At 43.8% G+C, this 20884-nt stretch overlaps 1 protein-coding gene across 3 annotated transcripts in view; it reads left to right on the top strand.

The window, feature by feature from the left end:
- ATP6V1H (ATPase H+ transporting V1 subunit H) overlaps positions 1-20884 on the top strand; it is a 105377-nt gene that overhangs the window by 62410 nt on the left and 22083 nt on the right. For all 3 annotated transcript variants that reach the window (XM_045049592.1, XM_045049593.1, XM_003999812.6), the window contains 2 exons: positions 409-534; positions 4879-4980. In XM_045049592.1, coding sequence (XP_044905527.1) covers positions 409-534; positions 4879-4980 — 228 coding nt within the window. The remainder of the gene's footprint in view (positions 1-408; positions 535-4878; positions 4981-20884) is intronic.

Below are 20884 nucleotides of genomic sequence, written 5' to 3'. Positions count from 1 at the left end.
ATCTAGTGGTCTGGCAAATACAGTATTTTAAGTGGCGTGGTGGAAACTCTGCTAGATTATCAGACATTATACTGATTATACTTTATTTATTAGGACAAAGATTTTGAAAGCAAATGCTCCTTTCAGTAAACCTCATTTTGAGCACTCCAATTTGGCAGGAGTATTGGACCTTAGGACTTTGAATAAATTTCACATGGTTTATTAAAGATTATTTAAGCTGTTTAAACTTCGTTCAGTGGTAGTTTGTTAATGTACAAAGGATGGTCAGTCTTTGCAGTTAAATCATCGGTGAAAAATTTTTGTTTTTCTTCTCTTGAGGTATGATTAACATGGTAAAAATGTTTTGCTTAATTTTGGAGCAACTCTTAGATTTTTCTTAACTTTGAGATCCTTAAAATTTTTTTGTAGCTCATTTGATGAATATAGCTCAGAGCTTAAATCTGGAAGACTGGAGTGGAGTCCTGTGCACAAATCTGAGAAATTTTGGAGAGAAAATGCTGTGAGATTAAATGAGAAGAATTATGAGCTCTTAAAGTAAGTTTTAAATTTCACTTCACACTCTTAATACCTGTTGTTCCACCTCCTTGCCAATGTACTTTTGTCACTAGTGATAATAAATTGCAAAAAATAGTAAAAAATTTTAGTTATTTCATGATTTTAATTTGTATTTTCTTCCTTCCTTATGTGGTTGAATACCTTTTCATCTGCTTATCAGTCATTTGGATATCTATTTTTCCAGAATTGGTTGTTCAGGCATTTACAAAATTTTTTTTAATAGGAGATCTGTATGTATTCTGAACAAGAGGTCTTATATCTGTTCATCTCAACTTTTTTCTTCTACTCTTTCACATACCATTTCACTCTTTGGTTTTAGTGTGGCTCCATTGATTAATTTTTTCCTTTATGGCTAGTATTTTTTTTAGTGTCCTGGTTAAGACGTTTTTCCCCATATGGGGTCATGAAGATGTATTTCCAGGTCATCTGCTGGAAGATTTACTGTTTGAACCTTTCACAACTAGATCTCTATTCCATGTAGAATTGGTTTTGGGTAAGGTACAAAGTAGGGGTCAAGATACAGTTATTTTCATTATGTAGATGTCTAATTGAACCAACACCATTTATTTATTTATTATTATTTTTTTTTTATTTTTGGGACAGAGAGAGACAGAGCATGAACGGGGGAGGGGCAGAGAGAGAGGGAGACACAGAGTCGGAAACAGGCTCCAGGCTCTGAGCCATCAGCCCAGAGCCTGACGCGGGGCTCGAACTCATGGACCACGAGATCGTGACCTGGCTGAAGTCGGACGCTCAACCGACTGCGCCACCCAGGCGCCCCGAACCAACACCATTTTTAATAAAAATTTTTTAAATGTTTATTTTTGAGAGAGAGAGAGAGAGACAGAGCACAAGTTGGGGGAGGGGCAGAGAGAGAGGGAGACACAAAATCTGAAGCAGGCTCCAGGCCCTGAGCTGTCAGCACAGAGCCCAACATGGGGCTCGAACCCACGACCCTTGCATCATGACCTGAGCTGAAATCAAGAGTCAGATGCTCAACATACTAAGGCACCCAGGTGCCCCATTTTTTGGGTTATCTTATCACTTTCTTGATAGAGTCCTTGGAAGCACATTTAAAAATTTTGATGAAGTCCAGTTTATTTATTTTTTTTGTTTCTCATGCTCTTGGTGTCCTACTGAAGAATCCATTGCCAAAACCAAGGTTTTGAAGATTTACTCCTCTGTATTCTGTAATATTTTTATAATTTTAGCATGTACATTTAAGTCTTAAAAAACATTTTTTTTTATGTTTATTTTTGAAAGAGAGAGAGACAGAATGTGAATGGGGGAGGGGCAGAGAGAGAGGGAGACCCAGAATCCGGAGCAGGCTCCAGGCTCCGAGCTATCAGCACAGAGCCCGACGCAGGGCTCGAACTCACGAACCGTGAGATCATGATCTGAGCCGAGGTCGGATGCTTAACTGACTGAGCCACCCAGGCACCCCACATCTAAGTCTTTGATCCTTTCGAATTTTATTGTACATGATGTGAGGTAAGGGTCCAACTTCATTCTTTTGCATGTAGCTATCCAGTTATCCCAGTAACATTTGTTGAAAAGACTATTTTTCTCCATTGCATTGTCATGGTATCCCTTATTGAAATTCAGTTGACCTGTGGACACATGGGTTTATTTTGGGGCGTTCGGTTTTGTTCTGTTGATCTACATGACTGTTCTGATACCAGTATCCTACTGTCTTGATTACTTTTACTTTGCAGTGTGTTTTGAAATTCAGAAATGTGAGTCTTTTGCCTTCTTCTTTTTTTCTGTATCGTGTTTAGTCAGTCTCCCATTGATGGATATTTAATACTATTGCCAGATTTTGCTGTTAGAAACAATGCAAGAATTCCTCTCTCTCCCCTACACACACACACACACACACACACACACACACACACACACACACACTGTACTGTAACTTTTAAAATGAATAGATTTAAATTTTTAGAATAATGTTAGGTTTACAGAAAGATTGAGGGGAATGTACAGAGAGTTTTCATATATTGTCTCTTCCCCTATTATTAACATCTTGCATTAGTGTGGTACATTTGTTACAACTGATGAGCCAATATTTATACATTATTATTATTTTTTTTTTAATTTTTTTTTTCAACGTTTTTATTTATTTTTCGGACAGAGAGAGACAGAGCATGAACGGGGGAGGGGCAGAGAGAGAGGGAGACACAGAATTGGAAACAGGCTCCAGGCTCTGAGCCATTAGCCCAGAGCCTGACGCGGGGCTCGAACTCCCGGACTGGGAGATCGTGACCTGGCTGAAGTCGGACGCTCAACCGACTGCGCCACCCAGGCGCCCCTTATACATTATTTTTAACTGAAGTCTGTAAGTTACATTAGGGCTCACTTTTTCTGTTGTCAGGTTCACTCTGTGTTATATGCTCTGTAGGTTTTGACTGATACCACATGTCCCCTATTACCGTGTCACCTAGAATAGTTTCACTGCCCTAAAAATTTCCCACGTTCCACCTACTCGCTCTGCTCTTCCTCCCTCTCCCTGAACCTCTGGCAACCACTGGTCTTATTTCTATCCTGTAGTTTCTCCTTTTCCACAATGTCCTAGAGTTGGAATTAGATAGTATATAAGCTTTTCAGACCGGCTTCTTTCCCTTAGCCATGCACATTGAGAGTTCCTTCATCTTTTTTTGTGGCTCGGTAGCTCATTGCTTTTTATTTTTTCTTTGCTTTTTATTGCTGACTGTCCCATTGTACGGCTGTACCATGGTTTCTGCATCGAAGGACGTCTTGGTTGCTTCACGGTTTTGGCAATCACTGTAGATAAAGTTGCTCTAAAGGTCCACGTGCAGGATCTTATGTGGACATAAGCTTTCAACTCACTGGGGTGAATCTGAAGGGAGTATGGATGGCATGCTAAGACTCAGGTTTGGTTTTGTAAGAAAGTGCCAAACTGCCTTTCAGGGTGGCTGGACTTTTCGGCATCCCCGTGAGCGGTGAATCAGCATACCTGTTGCTGTACGTCCTTGCCGGCATCTGGTGGTGCCGGTGTTCAGGGTTTTGCCATTTTCGCAACGAAGGTGGATAGTGTTATCTCCTTGTTTTCCAGTGGTGCGTGATGTTGGTCATCTTTTCGTTTGCTTATTCGCCAGCTGTTTTCTTTGGTGAGATGTCTGTTCAGGTCTTTTAACCATTTTTAAATTGAGTTGTTTTTATTATTGTTGAATTTTAAGAGTGCTTCATGTACGGCTCAGCCGTTTGTGCGTCTGACTTTGATTTAGGCTCAGGTTTTGATCTCACAGTTCGGTGGCGCGCGCTCTCTCTCTCTCTCTCTCTCTCTCTCAAAATAAATAAATAAAACTTTAAAGAAAAGTACTCATTCCTATTGGTTGTCCCAGTTATGCTCTGTTTGTGGAATGAGTTGAGAAGTTTTCTTCCTATTTCTGTGTCCTTGAGCAATGTCAGTAACACGAGTCACCTGTTCCTTGAATGGTCTCCCCTCACGTTCGCTCCGAAGTAGATGAAGGAGGTCTCTCCCAGTGGATTGGATTCGGGGGGGGGGGGGTGCACCCCCCTCCCTTCACTGCGGAGGACACATGCGCCCCCTGGGGGCGATGAGTCCTCTCCCTGCGGGTCCTCGAGGAGGCAGAAATCTGCTCCAGCTCCCGGCAGAGGGGAGCCTTCTGTGTGTCTGGTTGGCTCCCGTTGTCACAAGCACTGTCGGGCTCCGGCAGTGGTGACGCTCTGCCCGTGTGGTTGCTGTGGAGAAAGTAGGAGGACGGCAAGGGAGCCGGGGGTGTGAATCTGGGCTGCCGTCTTCCCCAGAGACGTTCGCTTGCTATTTTGCATTTAGTCTTACCTGTGAAGTTCAGGTTCAGGTCCTTCGTGAGACTTGGAGAGAGAGGGAGAGAGGGGATGTGTGTGCTCAGGGCGCACGTTCCGTCTTGATCGCAGCTTCGAGTAACTTCTTCATACCGACGAAAGGCTTACAGATGTTTAACTTTCAAAATATAGTTGTCAAGGATTCAGTGGTTGTCGTGTATTAACTCACCATTAACTCAGTGTAGTTGTCTGTCTTGAGAGAGCAGGGGAGGGAGTTCCTGGTATTTTAGGAATTGGGTGAGGTATACATCGTGAATCTGAAAGTAACCTGTTACATATGTATAAAAGCTGAAACCGCAAACTTACGTGTGATTTATTATGTGTAGTGCATTGTGCATAATAGTAAGATCTGTAGAAAATACGACTATATTTATAAATGCCTGTTTTCGGGAGATACTTGCATTATACCTGTGCTCTGTTGTGCTGTATGGAACAGCTAGAAGTCAATCTCTCTTTGGATTACATGTATTTCAGAATTTTGACAAAACTTCTGGAGGTGTCCGATGACCCACAAGTCTTAGCTGTCGCTGCTCATGATGTTGGAGAATATGTGCGGCATTATCCACGAGGCAAACGGTAAGGGAAAAGCCATTAACTAGTGTTTCCTGCAACATTCAGCTTAAAATCCTAACTAATGTGCTTACCTTAAGGTAGATTAGTTTAGCAGAGTGCTAATGGAGTAAGGGAAATCAAGATGGCCATACTATGGGGCATCATGATAAACCTTGTTAAAAACGGGTAGTATAAAAGTATCCGTACGACTGTAATACTACTGTGTAGTGGCCAGCAGAGGTCACATTAGAAGTTTTATGTTCAGGATTTTCTTTGGTTTTTATAATTAACATTTTTTTTTTACGTTTATTTATTATTGAGAGACTGAGAGACACAGAGTGTGAGCAGGGGAGGGGTAGAAAGAGAGGGAGACACAGAATCCAAAGCAGGCTCCAGGCTCCGAGCTGTCAGCACAGAGCCCCACACGGGGCTCAAACTCACTGACTGTGAGATCATGACCTGAGTCGAAGTCGGACGCTTAACCGACTGAGCCACCCAGGCACCCCGGTGTGTATAAGTTTAACTCAATAGCCATTTTGTGTCTGCTGGTTATTTTTCGACTACTACCAGTAGCTGCAGAGCTGATGAGACATTATTATTGAACTTGTCAGATTCACAGTGTTGAAGAAAATATAACGGCCGTAAAGAAAAGTTGTAATAGATGTTATAGAAGTATGTTTTCCAGGGGCGCCTGGGTGGCGCAGTCGGTTAAGCGTCCGACTTCAGCCAGGTCACGATCTCGCGGTCCGTGAGTTTGAGCCCCGCGTCGGGCTGTGGGCTGATGGCTCAGAGCCTGGAGCCTGTTTCCGATTCTGTGTCTCCCTCTCTCTCTGCCCCTCCCCCGTTCATGCTCTGTCTCTCTCTGTCCCAAAAATAAATAAACGTTGAAAAAAAAAAATTAAAAAAAAAAATATGTTTTCCAGAGTATTGAAAAGAGAGGAATTCATGTGGGAGGAGAGAGATAAGGCTTTACAGAGGAGATGATGCTGGCTACATAATTTAAGATCACTTAGACACATTAACAAAGAAAAGACAGGCTTTTGGGGGGAATGTGAGAAATTAAGGTACCAACATTATATCAAGGGAGAAAACTTTAAACAGTATACGAGGGCTGTTTGATGTTATGTGGAAAAGCGGAAATGCGTAGGCCTTGGTTTGAATTATTGCTCTTTTGCTTGCGAATTGGTTTCCTAATCTATAAAATTGGGGTGGTAGTTATATTTCTTTCTCATGAGGCTGATGTGAGGACTGAATGAGTTAACCCAGTACAGAGATGAGTAGTGCCAGTAGCTACATGGTCAGTACTCGGTAAGTGTTAGCTACTTTCATTACTGTTATTGTTAGCATTTTACATTCATCAAAGCCATCTATAATGAGACATAGAACAGTGCTTATCTTATTTATCACAAAACAGTGTCCTGTGGGCCCAGAACGTCTTAGAATGCGAGTGGAAATTGACAAGAGCCACAGATGCGATTGCATACCTTAACATTCCGCAATTACTTCCCAGCTTCCTCTTTTTCCTTGTAGTGCATAAATATTTAAATCTTTTTTCTAAAATAATTTTTTTAAGTTTATTCCTTTTTGAGAGAGACAGAGTGGGGGAGGGGCAGAGAGCGAGGGGGAGAGAGAGAACCCCAACCTCTTCTGGAGGGTAAATGAGAGAAGAATTAGGCGTGTGTGTGGAAACGCCTCAGGATATTGGTACTTACCCTAGGGAAAGTGGGACATTATTTAGTGTAGCTCCTGGAGTACTCGGCGTTTGAACCGCAGAATGTTTTCCTTCTGACCCAGCAAACCCTTGTGACTGGTCTTGCGTAGGACTTGATTTCAGGCGGACTTCAGAGGCCGACGGCATAGGTGTGGCGGATGCCGAAGTCTGTGTGGTAAAGCTCTCCGATGCATTTTTTAGTTGTGTGATTGTATTCTTCGGCTCCAGGGTCGCTGCTTGGTTCCATTTGTAAGTTCTGTTTCTTTATTGTCCTTTCGTTCGTGTGTTATTTTTCTAGTTTTGCTCCGTTGTCTGTGTTCTCTTTCATTTCATTAAGCTTCTGTAAGATGATTATTTTGATCCTTTGTCAGGCAAATTTTAGATGTATCTTTCTATGGGATTAGACACTGTTCGTTGCCTTTGGTAGTGTTAGACTTACCTAATTCTTTGTGGTCTGTGTAGCCTTGCATTGATGTCTGTGCATTTGAAGGAGCTAATACCTCTTCCAGTCTTTAAAGACCATTTTCAGCAGTTAATGGCCTCCTCTCTGTCGTCTGGGTTAACGGATGGGATTACCTCTGGAATCACATTCGTGCTGGGTCAGAGCGGGTTATGCGCGGCGATGGGTCTGCAGCGGGGTCCACGGTTGGCAGGTTGGTTGGTCTTCAGGTGTCTGGGGCTGTCTCCAGTCCCTTGTTCGGTAGGGTAGTGCTGGGACAAGGTCCACTTCAGGCTCCGTGGCTGCGTCCGTAGTCAGCTGTCCTCTCACCAGGTGTGTGGATGGGTGCACCTCCTGCCAGGTCCCAGGAGGGGACCAGTCCCTGGTCACTGGTGGGTCCCTGGGTGGGCAGGGTAGGCCCGGGGCCGTGGCTGAGAGGGGCTAGAACCAAGCTCCAGGGCTATTTCCGGTTTCCTGGCTGCGACTGAAGTCTGCGTACTTGGCGTCAGAGGCACGGCTGGGCATTCGTGCCACCAGGTCCCTCGGGTGGGTTGGACTACTCCCTGACTTTGGCTGGAGGAACTGGGGCCGAGTTTAGGACCGTTTCAGGGTCTCCTGAGGCACAGATGTGAGTGTCCCCCCACCGGGTCCCTATGTCAGCAGGACTGCTTGTGACTGCAGCTTGGAGGGAATCGAACCTAGTTTAGGACCCTTTCAGGATCTCGGGGGTGCAGGTGGGTTACTGCTCACGGACTGGCTGGGAAGGGCTGGAGCTGAGTCTAGGCCTTTTCAGGATCTCTGGGAGCATTGTCAGACGTCTCCTGCTGGGTCCCTGAGACTGGCTGGCCTGCCGGTAGACTACTTCTGTGATAGGGATAAAGCCATCTATAGGACCCTTCAGAATCTTTAGGGGTACAGCCTCAGTCTCCTGCTGGGGCTCTGTGCCAGCACAAATGTTTGGGGACTGGCCAGGATGGGCTGGAGACCAGTTACCGTGCCCTTTCAGAATTCGACAGAATTTGTTGGGCTTACCTCCAGCGGGTCCCAGACCTCAGCAGAGAGGGGCTGAAGCCTGTTAAAGAGCTATTTCAGATCCACACAGGTGGGACTGAGGTTTGCGTGCCTGTTAGCTGATGGACGGGTAGGTGTGACTCCTCCAGGGTCCCTTGGCGTATTTTGTTGGTGGCAGAACCAAAGCCATTGGGACCGTAGCAGAATTTTCAGGGCACAGAGCTGTTTCTGGGCCTGTGGCTAGGACCACAGTCAATGAGTGAGCTGCCTGGGTGTGAGCCTGCCTTCTCAGAATGTCTTTCCTGAGTTGGAGAGTGCACCAGATAGCATCCCGAAGTTCCCATGACGGTGCTTTTTCCATGGTCGGATGCCAAATTATTGCTGTTGAAGAGGGGAGATGCATTTGAAGGATGTCTTTTATTCAGCCATCTTGCAGACGTCATTCCTATAGCCCATCTCTGCAAGTTTTACAGCAGTGCTCTTGTCCTTCTTGTCACTTGACCCTTCTAGACCAAAGCTTTGCGTGCATTTAGTCACTGACTGGAAAGTGGTGAAGTTACAGCTGCTGGGCTGGGACACATGGATTTGGTAGCAGTGGAAGGGTAACAACCTTAGCACCTGCAAACAGAAAAATACCTCATTCCCCAGAGACACAGGGGAGGGAGAATGTTAATCTTTATTTTTCAGTGAATTTTCCCTAGAGCTTTCCTCCTGAAGATCTATGAACCGTTGCACACTTTATGTTTAATTGACTGCTGCGTCTGTCATCTACCTCCAGGGAGCGCTGTCACAATTTGATGGCCATTCCCTTTAGCCTTATTGAGAAACCTATTGGAAACGAAAGGGATAATAAGAGGTTTTGCACCTCCCAAGCAAAATACCTGTCAGTAGCTCTTTATGTCTATCCCTCAGCCTCCCTCAGCCATTCCAAGGGGCAGATAAATGTCACCCATCTGCTACCAGAGATAAGTAGGTCAGTCTTTCCTAAAACCAGGAGTAGATTCAGCCATTTGACTTGAACTGAGACCCCTAAGGTTTATCATCCATCTGGGAAGCCACCCGAGGGCACCATCAACTTCTGCCTTCACCTGGTCCCCGCCTCACCACCACCGCCGATGAAGATCTCTTTGGGTGGCCCAACAATTGTAAACACTTTCTTTGCAGAGGCCATGAGTATCAACCCCTGGTGTTATACTTCCTGTATGAAGGCCAGGCATTAACTTGCTTCCCTTCCCAAAACTTACACATTAGGGGTAGTCATAAGGAGCCTTTTATTTAAGGAAACGCTACCAGTTGATCCTGTGGTCCTTATATGAATGTGGAGATTTCTATTAAAAGGAGCTACCTTTGCTGATTCAGTGGAGTTTCCCAAAAAGAAGTGATCAGTGATACCGTATGCCTTAACACTGGAAGACACTCAAGTTACCTTCAACTCATTGGCCAAGTTAGGTGACAGAATTGCTCTAGACTTCCTTCGTGAGCCAAAGAAGAATCTGCACATTTTTAATGTATCCACTTGTACCTGGTTTAATGCCAAGTATAAAGGTCAATACAGAAACTTAAGGGGAAAGCCATTGAATTTTAAGTAGACCTTGGTGCTTTATGGTATTTTTTCAGCTGGTTAGGCCTAGGACCTTGGGGGACATGGATAAGATCAGGACTGCAAGGTTGGCTTTTTTCTGGTGCTATTTGATCTCTGCTTGCATCAGCCGGATTATTCACAGTGACCAGTGGAGTGACGTATTCAGGTAAACTTGCCAGAAAACAAGATGATGTAGAAATGAGGGTATTTGCGGGGAGATATTTATCTCTATTTATCTCACCTTTCTGCCCTTCTTGCATATTGAGGCACTGAATGCCCTTTTCAAATAGATGTCTTCCTAGGAACAAAGGATGCTTACTGTCCATTATGAGAGTTGTGGGTTCCCCAAGTTCAAGGTTCCTCTTCTTTACACTGTGTGTGCAGGGCTCATTTAGCTCTCTTCAGGTTTTCCTACGGAAATTGTGGCTTGGGGAACCAGCACAAAGTGCTAACATTCTTACTGCTGCTGTTACCTTGAGTAACAAACTATCAGTCTCTGACCCAGGAGTCTCATGTCTTCTACCCGCGTTTATGAAACTGTGGCAGCTTTACTTGCTTGCAAGTGGGATGAAAGCCAAGACCTTTTGTAGTTCTTAACACTGTGATATTAAGAACTATCTAACATTAATACCACTTAAAAATAGCCTATTATGAAAAAATTGAGGATCTTTAGATAAGATAAAGACAAATTTTACTCATATATATATACACACATACATATATATACATATATGCACATATACACATATATGTACATATACATATACACACACATATATAGCTAATAGCCAAGGTCCCTAGCCCATCTAAGATATGTTTTATATGAAAAACAGATAATAGATGGATCCTTCCTAGATATGTAACTGGGCTTATTTATAGTACTCTTGGAAAGGGAAGCTAAAAGGCAAATCTAGATATATCCTCATTCTAAAATCATAAAGGTGGTGAAAAGCTTAAGAACTTAACCTTCTTACAGTAGCAAGTTGTTACCACCAGCTAGTGTTTCAAATGTGTCTTATGGATACACTGCTTTTACACAACATCTACTGCTGCTCCCAAGCCTGTTGGGCCTTCACATAATCCATCGCTGCCATATCCCTGCTTTTCTCCCTTTCCTGCTGTCTTCCTGGTGAGGGATTGTCTCGCACTCCAGGCTTTACCTTCTTCAGGCTGCGTTATCGCTGGTGGTATCCACTGGATCCCTCCTCAGTGCTGAAACGCTACCTAAGAGTCTTTTTTTTTGCCTGAAACTCTGGCATGCTACTGGTTTTCTCTATCCTTCCAGTGGCTTACATGGACCCATGGACTAGTATATATATTCTTTTTTGAAGCCCCTCACCAGTATATCTCAGAGTAACTTCATTTCTGTACGGTTTTCTGCTCCCTCTTCTTTGAGATATATTTTCGAAGTATTTTCTTCTTATCACATAGCTCCTGAAGACTCTCATTCTCTTTGAATCTGCTTGAAAAAATATAGCATTCTCTCTCTGTGAAGTCATTCCCACATCTTCCTACATGGGAGTGTTTCTCAAACTTAATAAATAGTCAGTGGGTTAGCAGACCCATAATTTGAAATAAATATTTTAAAAATTAATCATCACTCAAAAAATCTAATTCACGTTTAAATTACTGATAACTCTTTGGTGCCAGTTATAGACATTATTTTGTGTGTGATCTTTTTACTGAGGTATCGATAACAATGCTTGAATCATACACACTTTCTCTATGCACTTTCTTATTTTTTATTGCTACTAAATTTGAAAAACTGTTAACTCAGTGCAGTAAGTTGGCAGGAATGGCTTCAACAGTTTAAAGTCTGTTGAAGATAGTTCTGGATATTCAGATCGTATGTGGATTCAGACTTCTCACTGAAGTCTGCTTTAATAGTTCGTGTACCGAGTTGACCGGCCCATCCCGTGTAAAAGCAGGGAAATGGAATGTTGCTATGTGTGAGACAGAGACAAAACAACTTTGTGGCTGCATTTGGCCATATAAAAGTATTTCTTTAAACTCAGTTGTAGCTTGTGGATGTGGTTTTTAACTGTAGTTCTCATTGTTTTCCTCCATGAATAAAATAAAAACATTAAGATTTGGAAAAAATTCAAACTTTCAGGGATGTATCCATTTTTACCACAATGCAGTCACCCTGAAAAGTTACATTGGTATCTCAGATTTGACGTTGATATTTTTATTCGTGTTTTTAACCTATTCAAGATGACGACTGCATTGCTAAGTTACTTAGAATAACGGAAAAGGATCTTTACTGGTGTCGTCGCTAAAAATACTGTCTTATGCGTCACATACTGAGGAAACCAATGGTGATCATTCCCTACTACGTAAGGAAAAATCATGCCAGCAAGGAAATTGAATAAGTTCTTTCCAAAATACAAAAGACGTGCTTCCGTTTAGAAAGGCAGTCTTAAGCGCCCGTGTTTTTCTTCACTCAGTGGTTGTAACTTGATCAAATTCACACTTGTTCTTTTTGACACTAACAAGATCAGTAGGCACGTTGTTGTTCCAAGGCAGTAGTCAAATCTCTTTCTCCATGGAGCAGTAACTCTCCCTGCTGCACATAACTAGTCCTCTGTCAGTGGTGAGCCCATGAACTTCGTGTCCCGATTATGCCCTCCAGAGATATCTTTGGAGTATGTCCTCCGTACATGCACGGTACCCGTGCTAAGCTAGTGGGCACCACAGACATCAGCACAGAATTACACAGTGGTTAAGTGCACAGACTAAACTTGTCTGCTTAGGCTCAAGTCCCAGCTCTGCCACGTGGTAACTGTGCAACCGTGTGCCTCCGTTTCCTTATCTGTAAATGTGAAGACCAAATGAGTACATATGTAGTGCACTTAGAACAGCACTTAGCACATAGTAATAAGTACTGTTTAGGTGTTTGGTAAAGTAGTGAAATGGGTAATTTTGTCCAGTTGTTAAAAGCATCTGCTGTCCTGCATGATAGCAGTTTCAACTGACTCTTGAACAACACTGGTTTGAGTTGTGTGGGTCCACTTAAGTGTATTTTATCTTACGATTTTTTTAACGTTTCCTTTTCTTTAACTTTGTTGTAAGAATACAGCATGTGATATAACGTACAAAATACGTGCTCGTTGACTGTTATTAGTAAGACTTCCAGTCAGCCATAGGCTACTGAGCAGTTACGTTATGGGGAATCAAAAGTGGTATGTTGATTTTTAACTGTGTGGGGCGTTGGTGTGCAAACCTCCCCCGGCCCCGTGTTTCAAGGCTCAGCTGTACTCTTCTCCACTATATGTTTTTGACATCATGTGATTTTAAACATTACAAAGAAAGGAAATGCGGCTTTCTCTAAGAACAGGATGTTCTTTGTGGTGGACTTTTTTCCTTTGGCGGGTTTCTCAGGAACGATTTGTACCCTTCATCACACGGCAGGAATGTCAGAACGTTGTCTCATTTTGGACTTTGTCCCTTTCTGCATCTCACACAGTAAAGTCAATCAGGTGACAAGGCTTCATATCGGAAATGTTTTGGAGGCGACAGGTGAATGTACTGCTGGTCCGGTGATAAGTATTTCGGTACTAAATACCCTATTTCCTGCCCGCCATTTTCTTTCATCACACTCAGATTTGTCTTTCCAAGCACATTTACAGACGATATTCAAAACGGGGTCCTGTTCGCTGTTGTTTTACGTATTTGTTGTTATTTTCACGACTCCTTTTTGTCCTCTAAAGAAACCCTTTTGATTCAACAGCTTGTCTTTGTAAATTTGGGCGGAGAGCACAACATAACAGTAATTCCCCTCCCCAGCTGCAAAGTTAATAATTGTTGTCGATAAATGGAAATAGCATGAAAAGTAAGGGCCCAAATGAATTTGCCCGGTCAACTGTGCCTGCCAGTTCAGTTCTTGTAAAGGGTCCACAGAAACAAACACAGCTTCTTAACCTTATTTTTCAAATGTGTATGATGGGGTGCAAATAAAACTGTTCCAGGGCTTTGTCCTCAGAGGGCACCAGACCACCGGTGGCCCTGACAGACGCCCAGAAATCGCACTTCGATGACTAGAGCCCGAGAGTTGCTCCCGGGAGAGCGTGCCCTTTGCCTGCAGAACTCGGTGGCACGAGTGGGGGCTAGTGCGATTGCTCCGACCAGCAGAACGTCGCACGGCACGCCCTCCTGGGGCTTGTGCCAGCGCACCCCCCACCCTCCCCCCCTGCCTGGCATGCCGCAGCGAACACGTCTCTTTCCTTTCCTTTAAGGAGTGCGGCATCTGAACGGTCTTCCTAGGGGCTCCTGGGTGGCTCAGTCGGTTGGGCGTCCGACTTCAACTCAGGTTACGATCTCGCAGTCCGTGAGTTTGAGCCCCGCGTCGGGCTCTGGGCTGGTGGCTCGGAGCCTGGAGCCTGCTTCCGATTCTGTGTCTCCCTCTCTCTCTGCCCCTCCCCCGCTCATGCTCTGTCTCTCTCTCTCTCTCTCTCTCTCTCTCTCTCTCTCAGAAATGAATAAACGTTAAAAAAATAAATAAAAAATAAATAAATGAACAGTCTTCCTATATCCAAGGAAGTTCCCGCCGTTCCAAGGCACGTGCCCCCCTTCACTGTAGAGGATAAAGGTGCCAGCAGTGTGCTCTCCTAAACTCCTTTGCTTCCGGCCACATGCCTCCGGCCTAGCTCAGCCGACCCGATCCCCCTGCCCCGGACTTCCAGCAGGAGTGAGGGCTGGAGGGCAGTGGGGATAAGCAGGCATCGCCTCCAGGCAGCCGCCGTGGCCAGGCCCCACGAGGAGGGAGGCAGCAGCGCCCGGTGTCTGGGTGCCCGCGGTGTGAACGTAGGCTCCTGCGCCTCGCCCGGGTAGCACACTTGCCGGGCTGCTACTTTGGTAGCCTGATTGCGATTCAGTGTGGACGAGCCTTCACGCTTGGCTCCCCAGCCTTCCGAGCCGTAGCTGCCTCTCAGGGAATTCTTTCACGGTTTTAACTAGGTAGTCAAGCTTCTGTGTCTGCAGGTAGAAATACTGACTGAGGGAGGAGTTCTTTTTTTAATCTGGCGAGCCAGTACACTGCCATTAAAACAGCACACAAAACGTGTCCGATTTTCTGTGCACAGACCAGTGTCCCGTACGTGTACTCATTCTGTAGCATCTTCCAGTGTGTGCATAGAGATAACCTGGTTGTGTCCCCCCGCCCCACCGGACTGTGAACTCGGAAAAAGAGAAACTCTGTCCGACGAGGCATATTGTTCACCACGCAGTAGGGCATAATAAATTTGAGAGAAAGAGCTACCAAAAGCATTCCTTATTCTTTTAAAATGCACACTTTTGTATGAGGTAAGTATCTCTATTTTTCTTCATACAAAGCCTAACATGGCACATACGAACAAAAATAAGTCACTTGTTCTGAGGGTGGCATTAACTTTTTATCAGTAAAACCCAATTAATTTTTCTCTTCTAAATGAGAATTATCACGAAAAGTAACATTCTTCCTATAGGAAACTTGAAAAAGACAGAAGAGAATAATAAAGAAAAAACAGTACTGCAGCCCTGAGGTAAAAATAATGGTTTATTTATTTTTGTTTTTTTTTCCCTCTATGCATACATTTTTCTCCCAAAATGTTGATTATAATATCTCTTGTGACCTATTTTTATTCATTTTTTTCGTATTTCCCATCGACAAATTTTTAAAAATATAAATAATGCTACCTACAGATAAAAGTATTCCAATTTGCTCAAATCTTACTAGTGGCTGTTTGATATGTTTCCAGCTCCTCATTATTATAAAAACACAGCGAACGTCTTTGCAAACATTTCTGATTATTTCCTTTTTTTCTGGTCCCTTAAATACATTCCATAAGAGAAAGTATATAAGTACTTCTGAGATCTTAAAAACATTATTAAATGTAGGGCAATTCAGGCTCCAAGCAGCCGCATGTGAGAATAGTGTCTTTACCACCCTCTCAGCAGCAATGAATGTTTTCATTTCTCTTTAAACTCTCACAGGGGAAACTGGTACCTGGTGCTTTTCAATTTGTATTTTGATTGCTTATGTGATTTATAGGGAATTTAGTTGCCACATTTACAGCAGACATTTTAAAAGTTTGCTGTCTACAGTATTATTCTATTCATAAGATTTTTATCATGTATGTTTCAGTTACCATATATTGAAATTCATTAATTCACTAGGCATTAATGTTTTACATTCCAGTGAAAACCTTTGTGGTTTCTCTCACTACTTTTATGCTTAGAACTTGCCCATTCAGAAGTCTGATAAATATTTTCCTGTATTATTTTTGTTTTTAAAAATGTTAAGGGGAACAAACTAGAATAATACAAAATAGTGAACAGAATAGTGATTTCTGTGCCGTTAAACTTGTAGACTCTAGAGGGTGTATTGTTACATGGACATGAGAGTACCTACTTGCGTGTAAATGAAATCATACATGCAGCTTAACCATTTTTAGAATATGTTGTGGAATCATAATATGTTATAATGTGTTACAGTGGGTATGATTTCATAGCCACGAATTGAATGCTAAACAGTAGAATCCTTACCAGGGTCTTTTATGTGACTATGTTAAATATCACAGAATTACATTGAGAGGACAAAGACCTTTACGACAAACAAAAATGGTTCTGTGCTTTTTAGGATTTTTAAAGCGTACTCTAAAATTGCGTTTCTGTGTTTCACCGGCTCGTACATTCCTTAAAAGTTCTTAACCAGTACTGAGCTTATTAACCATGTATTATAATATTCTAGGTCTTTAAAGCCTAACATGCTACCAACTCAACTTGTTTGGAAATACAGTTAGCAAGTTTTTCCCTATTAGACAATAGCTTATAAACAAAGTGCTCGGATCTAGTTCTAAATCAAATCATTTAAATATCCTGTCTTTTTAATGATGTCTTGTGTTAATATATTAACTGGAATTTCTCTTTTCTCACCATTTTTTTCACGCATCAGTGATTTTGGACATCCTGTATAATCTGAAATGAATTGGTGTTTCAATTAAATTTAGAAGACGGGAAATGTCTGTCTCTTTTATAGCAGTGAGTTTCAGTGGAGTGGAGGTTGTCTGTCCACTCTGTGAGACCTGTTGGAATTTCCGGAGTGGAGGGCAGTAACGTTTATGGTTTGAAAATGATACAATAATATAATATGAATACTTAATAACATATATGCTTAATAATATAATATGAATACTATGAAATAATATAATAAATGTAATAATGTACATTATTAAAAGCCAAGGTCTTCAAAATTTACTTGCTACTGGTAATATGAGAAGATAGTATAAAGGGGCGCAAGGGTTTAAAATGTCAAAAAACCACTTTATAGAGGGGTAGGCGGCACATTTGCTGTGAGGATTACATGAGGTAAAGACTATGAAGCGTTAGCAAGCTGACACCTATAACAATGTTACTGTTGTTGTTATAAATGCTATATGATCTCTGTTTTTTAAATCCATCATATTTCACATACAATATGGCAGCTTTCTGAGATTATATTTACTCACCAGTTGATCCTCGTTTTTTATGCATTCTATATTTGTGAATCTGCCTATTGGTTAAAATTTATTGATAATCCCCAAATACGCATGCTTTCGAGATCATCTGTGGACGTGTGCAGAGCAGAGGAAGGAACGTTTGAGTTGCTGGACGCACAGCTAGGCAAACAAGGCGATGCTCTGCCTTCTTGTCTTAGCTCTTGTGCTGTAAGCCGGTGTCCTTCTTGGGATTCGTTTAGTGTCATGTATTTTGCATGTTCGTGCTTTTTGTTGGTGATTTCACTGTGTGAAATGGCCCCCGAGCATCGTGCTGACGTGCTGTTCAGTGTTGCTAAGTACAAGAAGGCTGTGATGTGCCTTATGGAGGAAGTACATACGTTAGATAAGCTTCATTCGGGCAGGAGTTCTAGCGCTGTTGGCCGTGAGTTCAATGTTAATGAGTCAACAACGTAGGTTAAATCAGTTGTCTTCAAACAGCAACACGTAAAACAAGGCTTTGTATCGACAGGTTGATAACAATGTCGTGACCAGAGGCTTGCAGGAACGTAATCCTGTATTTCCCCTAGGAGTCTCAGTATTCACTAAATCAGGGTTCATGGTGACTTTAAGAGAACACAACTACCATAAATAATGAGAGTCGGCTGTATTTTCTGTGTTGGAGGTATCCAGCGGGGGCCCGGTGAAGAATTCCTTTCCTACTTGGCTGAATTCCAAGCTATTTGAGATACTTGACAACGGAGATAACAGATAGAGGCCAAACTAGAATCTTCACCGATAAGGTCACTTTTGGAGAATGTGCTGTGCCTTCCTGGTACGGAACCCATTAACCCCAGGGGGCAGTGGACAGCATGGAAGAGAAAAGAGGGAGCGGATGAGTGTCTCAGAGTCCTGCTTCCAAACTCTCGAAGCACGGAAGTCCCTCTGAGAGGGGTAGGCAAGGGCAGGGGCAGACGGGGCTGTTGGGTTAAACAGCAGGACACAGAAGCCGGCCCTGCCAGCCCCCCCAAAGTGGCTCATCCGTACCCACACAGATCGTGCAGCCGCGTAGGCAGTTTGCAGTGAAGTAAGAATGGCTTTGGATCTGTCCCCCCAAGCCCTTTTGAAACTTACTCTGTGATGATAATCTTTCCATGCCTTTGGATGAAAGCCTAGGTGGGTTGCAGTCCTTTCCCCCTCATGCCGAGATGACAGCCCTGTGATCGTTTTAAATCACGGAAAGCGTCTCGTTGAAGACACTCAGCAGTCCTTCTCGCTGCGTACTCACAGGAGGGACGTCTCTCTTTGCGACGCCCTCAGCAGGTACAGGCCCACAGTCCCTCCTCTTCCTGGCTCTGTTTCCCTGAGCTTACCTGCCGTTGCCTCAGTCTTCCTGAGGCCAGTGAGCGGAGAAGGTGGAGGCGACGGGGAGAAGCGGGGGTTTTCTTGCTTGCTGTTACTGATGGCTGCTTTATGTTCTTCCCCCTGCTGGATGTCTGAAGCTGGTAATTTCTCTTGGGAGCACTTTTTTGGGTTCGTTAGAGGCCCCTTTTCTGGGCCACCCACCGCAGCCCCTGTGGTTGGGCCGAGCCGCCGTGAGCTTCCTCCGGCTCGTGGTGCCGCTCAAACTTCTTGACACCCCGGGCTCTGGGAACGTCGGCCGATCCTGACACAGCCCCCTCTTCTTTGCGGCTGTGGGTTACTGTGACCTCTCGGGCTCATGCCGCTGTCAGGCACCAGGCCACTGTCCTCCCTGCCTCTGAGTGTGGTTTGCTTGGCGTGGGGTTGGAAGCCGTCAGCACCTTTTTCTTTTCTGCAGGGCAGGGACCTACCTCGGGGCCCGCCACGTTCTACAGAACACTCAGAAATCGTCCTTCCCCTCCTTGGATCCTTTAATGTTGGAAATAGAGTTTAATCCCTAAGGGGATTAAAAATCACTACAGTTCTTTATAAATTCTGTATGTGACGTTCTCTCACGGTTTCCCGTTAGTGTCTCTTATCTGTTGATTTGGCATCTCAGTAGGTACTGAGGCAGAGGAGCTCATATTATTATTGTCATCTTATACATGTATACGTATCAGTTTCAGCAGTTCCAAAAAATTAGCCTGGTTACAAAGACGTCGGGTAAACTCGTGCCCGGTTAAGTCATCAGAGTAGGCAGGTCCGTATTTTGCAGCGCGCTTGCGCATATGTGAGAGGAAGGCACGTTGGGCCTTGTGACTCTCTTCTTTCTTCTTCAGTGTTACTCTTGACTTGCGTATTTCTCTTTTAAATCTCCGTTCTCTATGGTTTATCCCGATGGCCAGCCTAGACTGCTCACAGCTCTTGGAAGAGTTCATCATGGGAGGTGCAGAGATGACAAGCCGGCAGGTAGTGAGTGCTGTGTAAATGTTTGCTATTGTAATTATTTGGGATTCTAGTAATAGTGTGCTAGAGCAGTTGAGGGAGGGTTATCTTCAGGCACTTTGGCTGCAGTAAAGGCCTCTATTTTTTGAAGGCTTACCGGTCCTTTAGTGATGTCATTTGGAGAAAAATAAACTGGGTGATAATAGACATTGTTATTAATGTAGTGCGTATTAATAAAATGTAATAGGGGTGCCTGGGTGGCGCAGTTGGTTAAGCGTCCGACTTCAGCCAGGTCACGATCTCGCGGTCCGTGAGTTCGAGCCCCGCGTCAGGCTCTGGGCTGATGGCTCGGAGCCTGGAGCCTGTTTCCGATTCTGTGTCTCCCTCTCTCTCTGCCCCTCCCCCGTTCATGCTCTGTCTCTCTCTGTCCCAAAAATAAATAAAAAACGTTGAAAAAAAAATTTAAAAAAAATGTAATAATATGGCTAATAGATGTTTGACGAGGGCCTTCTGTCCTGAGCCCTTTGGAACAGAGGGTAAGCAAAACCACGCAGAGATTTGCCTTTCATGGATCTTCTTGTACAATGAGGGAGACACATGTAATATTTTAAAAAGTCATTCAGGTACACAATTGCAGCTCATGAATACAATGAAAGGAAGATACAAAGCGCCACGAAAAGGGCATATTTGGGGGGTTAAAGTGGAGAAAGACAAGGCTTCTTCGAGGAAGGAACAGTTGAGGCAAGATCTGAAAGATGAATAGAAGTTATGTGTCATATGAAGTGGGAAAACTTCTGGGAGAGAAAGCAGCATGTGCAAAGGCCCTGTGGCTGAAGGACCTGGAAGAAGGTCAAGGGAGTCTGTGCAGAGAGCACAGGTAGGCGACCGGGCTCTGTGAGGCACTTGGACAGGAAGTCCAGCCCAGACTGTGAAGAACCCAGTCAGCCATTGTTTTGTTTTTAATCAGGGCAAGTGACAATTCAGATTTTTGGCAAGGTCACTTTGACCACAGTGAGGAGAATAGGTTGAAGGGGAGCAGCCCCTGCGTCCTCATCACCCTCACCGTGATCACTGTCATCATCATCATCGTAGCAGCAGGCATGGGCTTACCGTATTGCGGGGACCTGGGCTTTACGGCCTTTGGGCTTAATACCATACCGTGAAGGAAGTGTCCGGGTTCCCTTCATTTGCCAGGAAGGGATTGACTAGATTAAATGACTCAGTGGAACATATCGGAGAAAGAGCAGAGCTGATGCTAGATAAAGTGATGTGTTAAAGCAGAGGATTATACTGTTCTTTCCCCCTCGATGTCACTACGTTTTTCAAAAGAGATGTTTTAAAAAGGAAGTGTCAAAAGGTATACAGATAAAAGCCGCTCTCTCACGCTT

This window comes from Felis catus, chromosome F2, assembly GCF_018350175.1.
Source record: "Felis catus isolate Fca126 chromosome F2, F.catus_Fca126_mat1.0, whole genome shotgun sequence".
Lineage (NCBI taxonomy): Eukaryota > Metazoa > Chordata > Mammalia > Carnivora > Felidae > Felis > Felis catus.
Note: the sequence above shows the minus strand (reverse complement) of the source record. Positions and strands in the feature narration are given on the sequence as shown.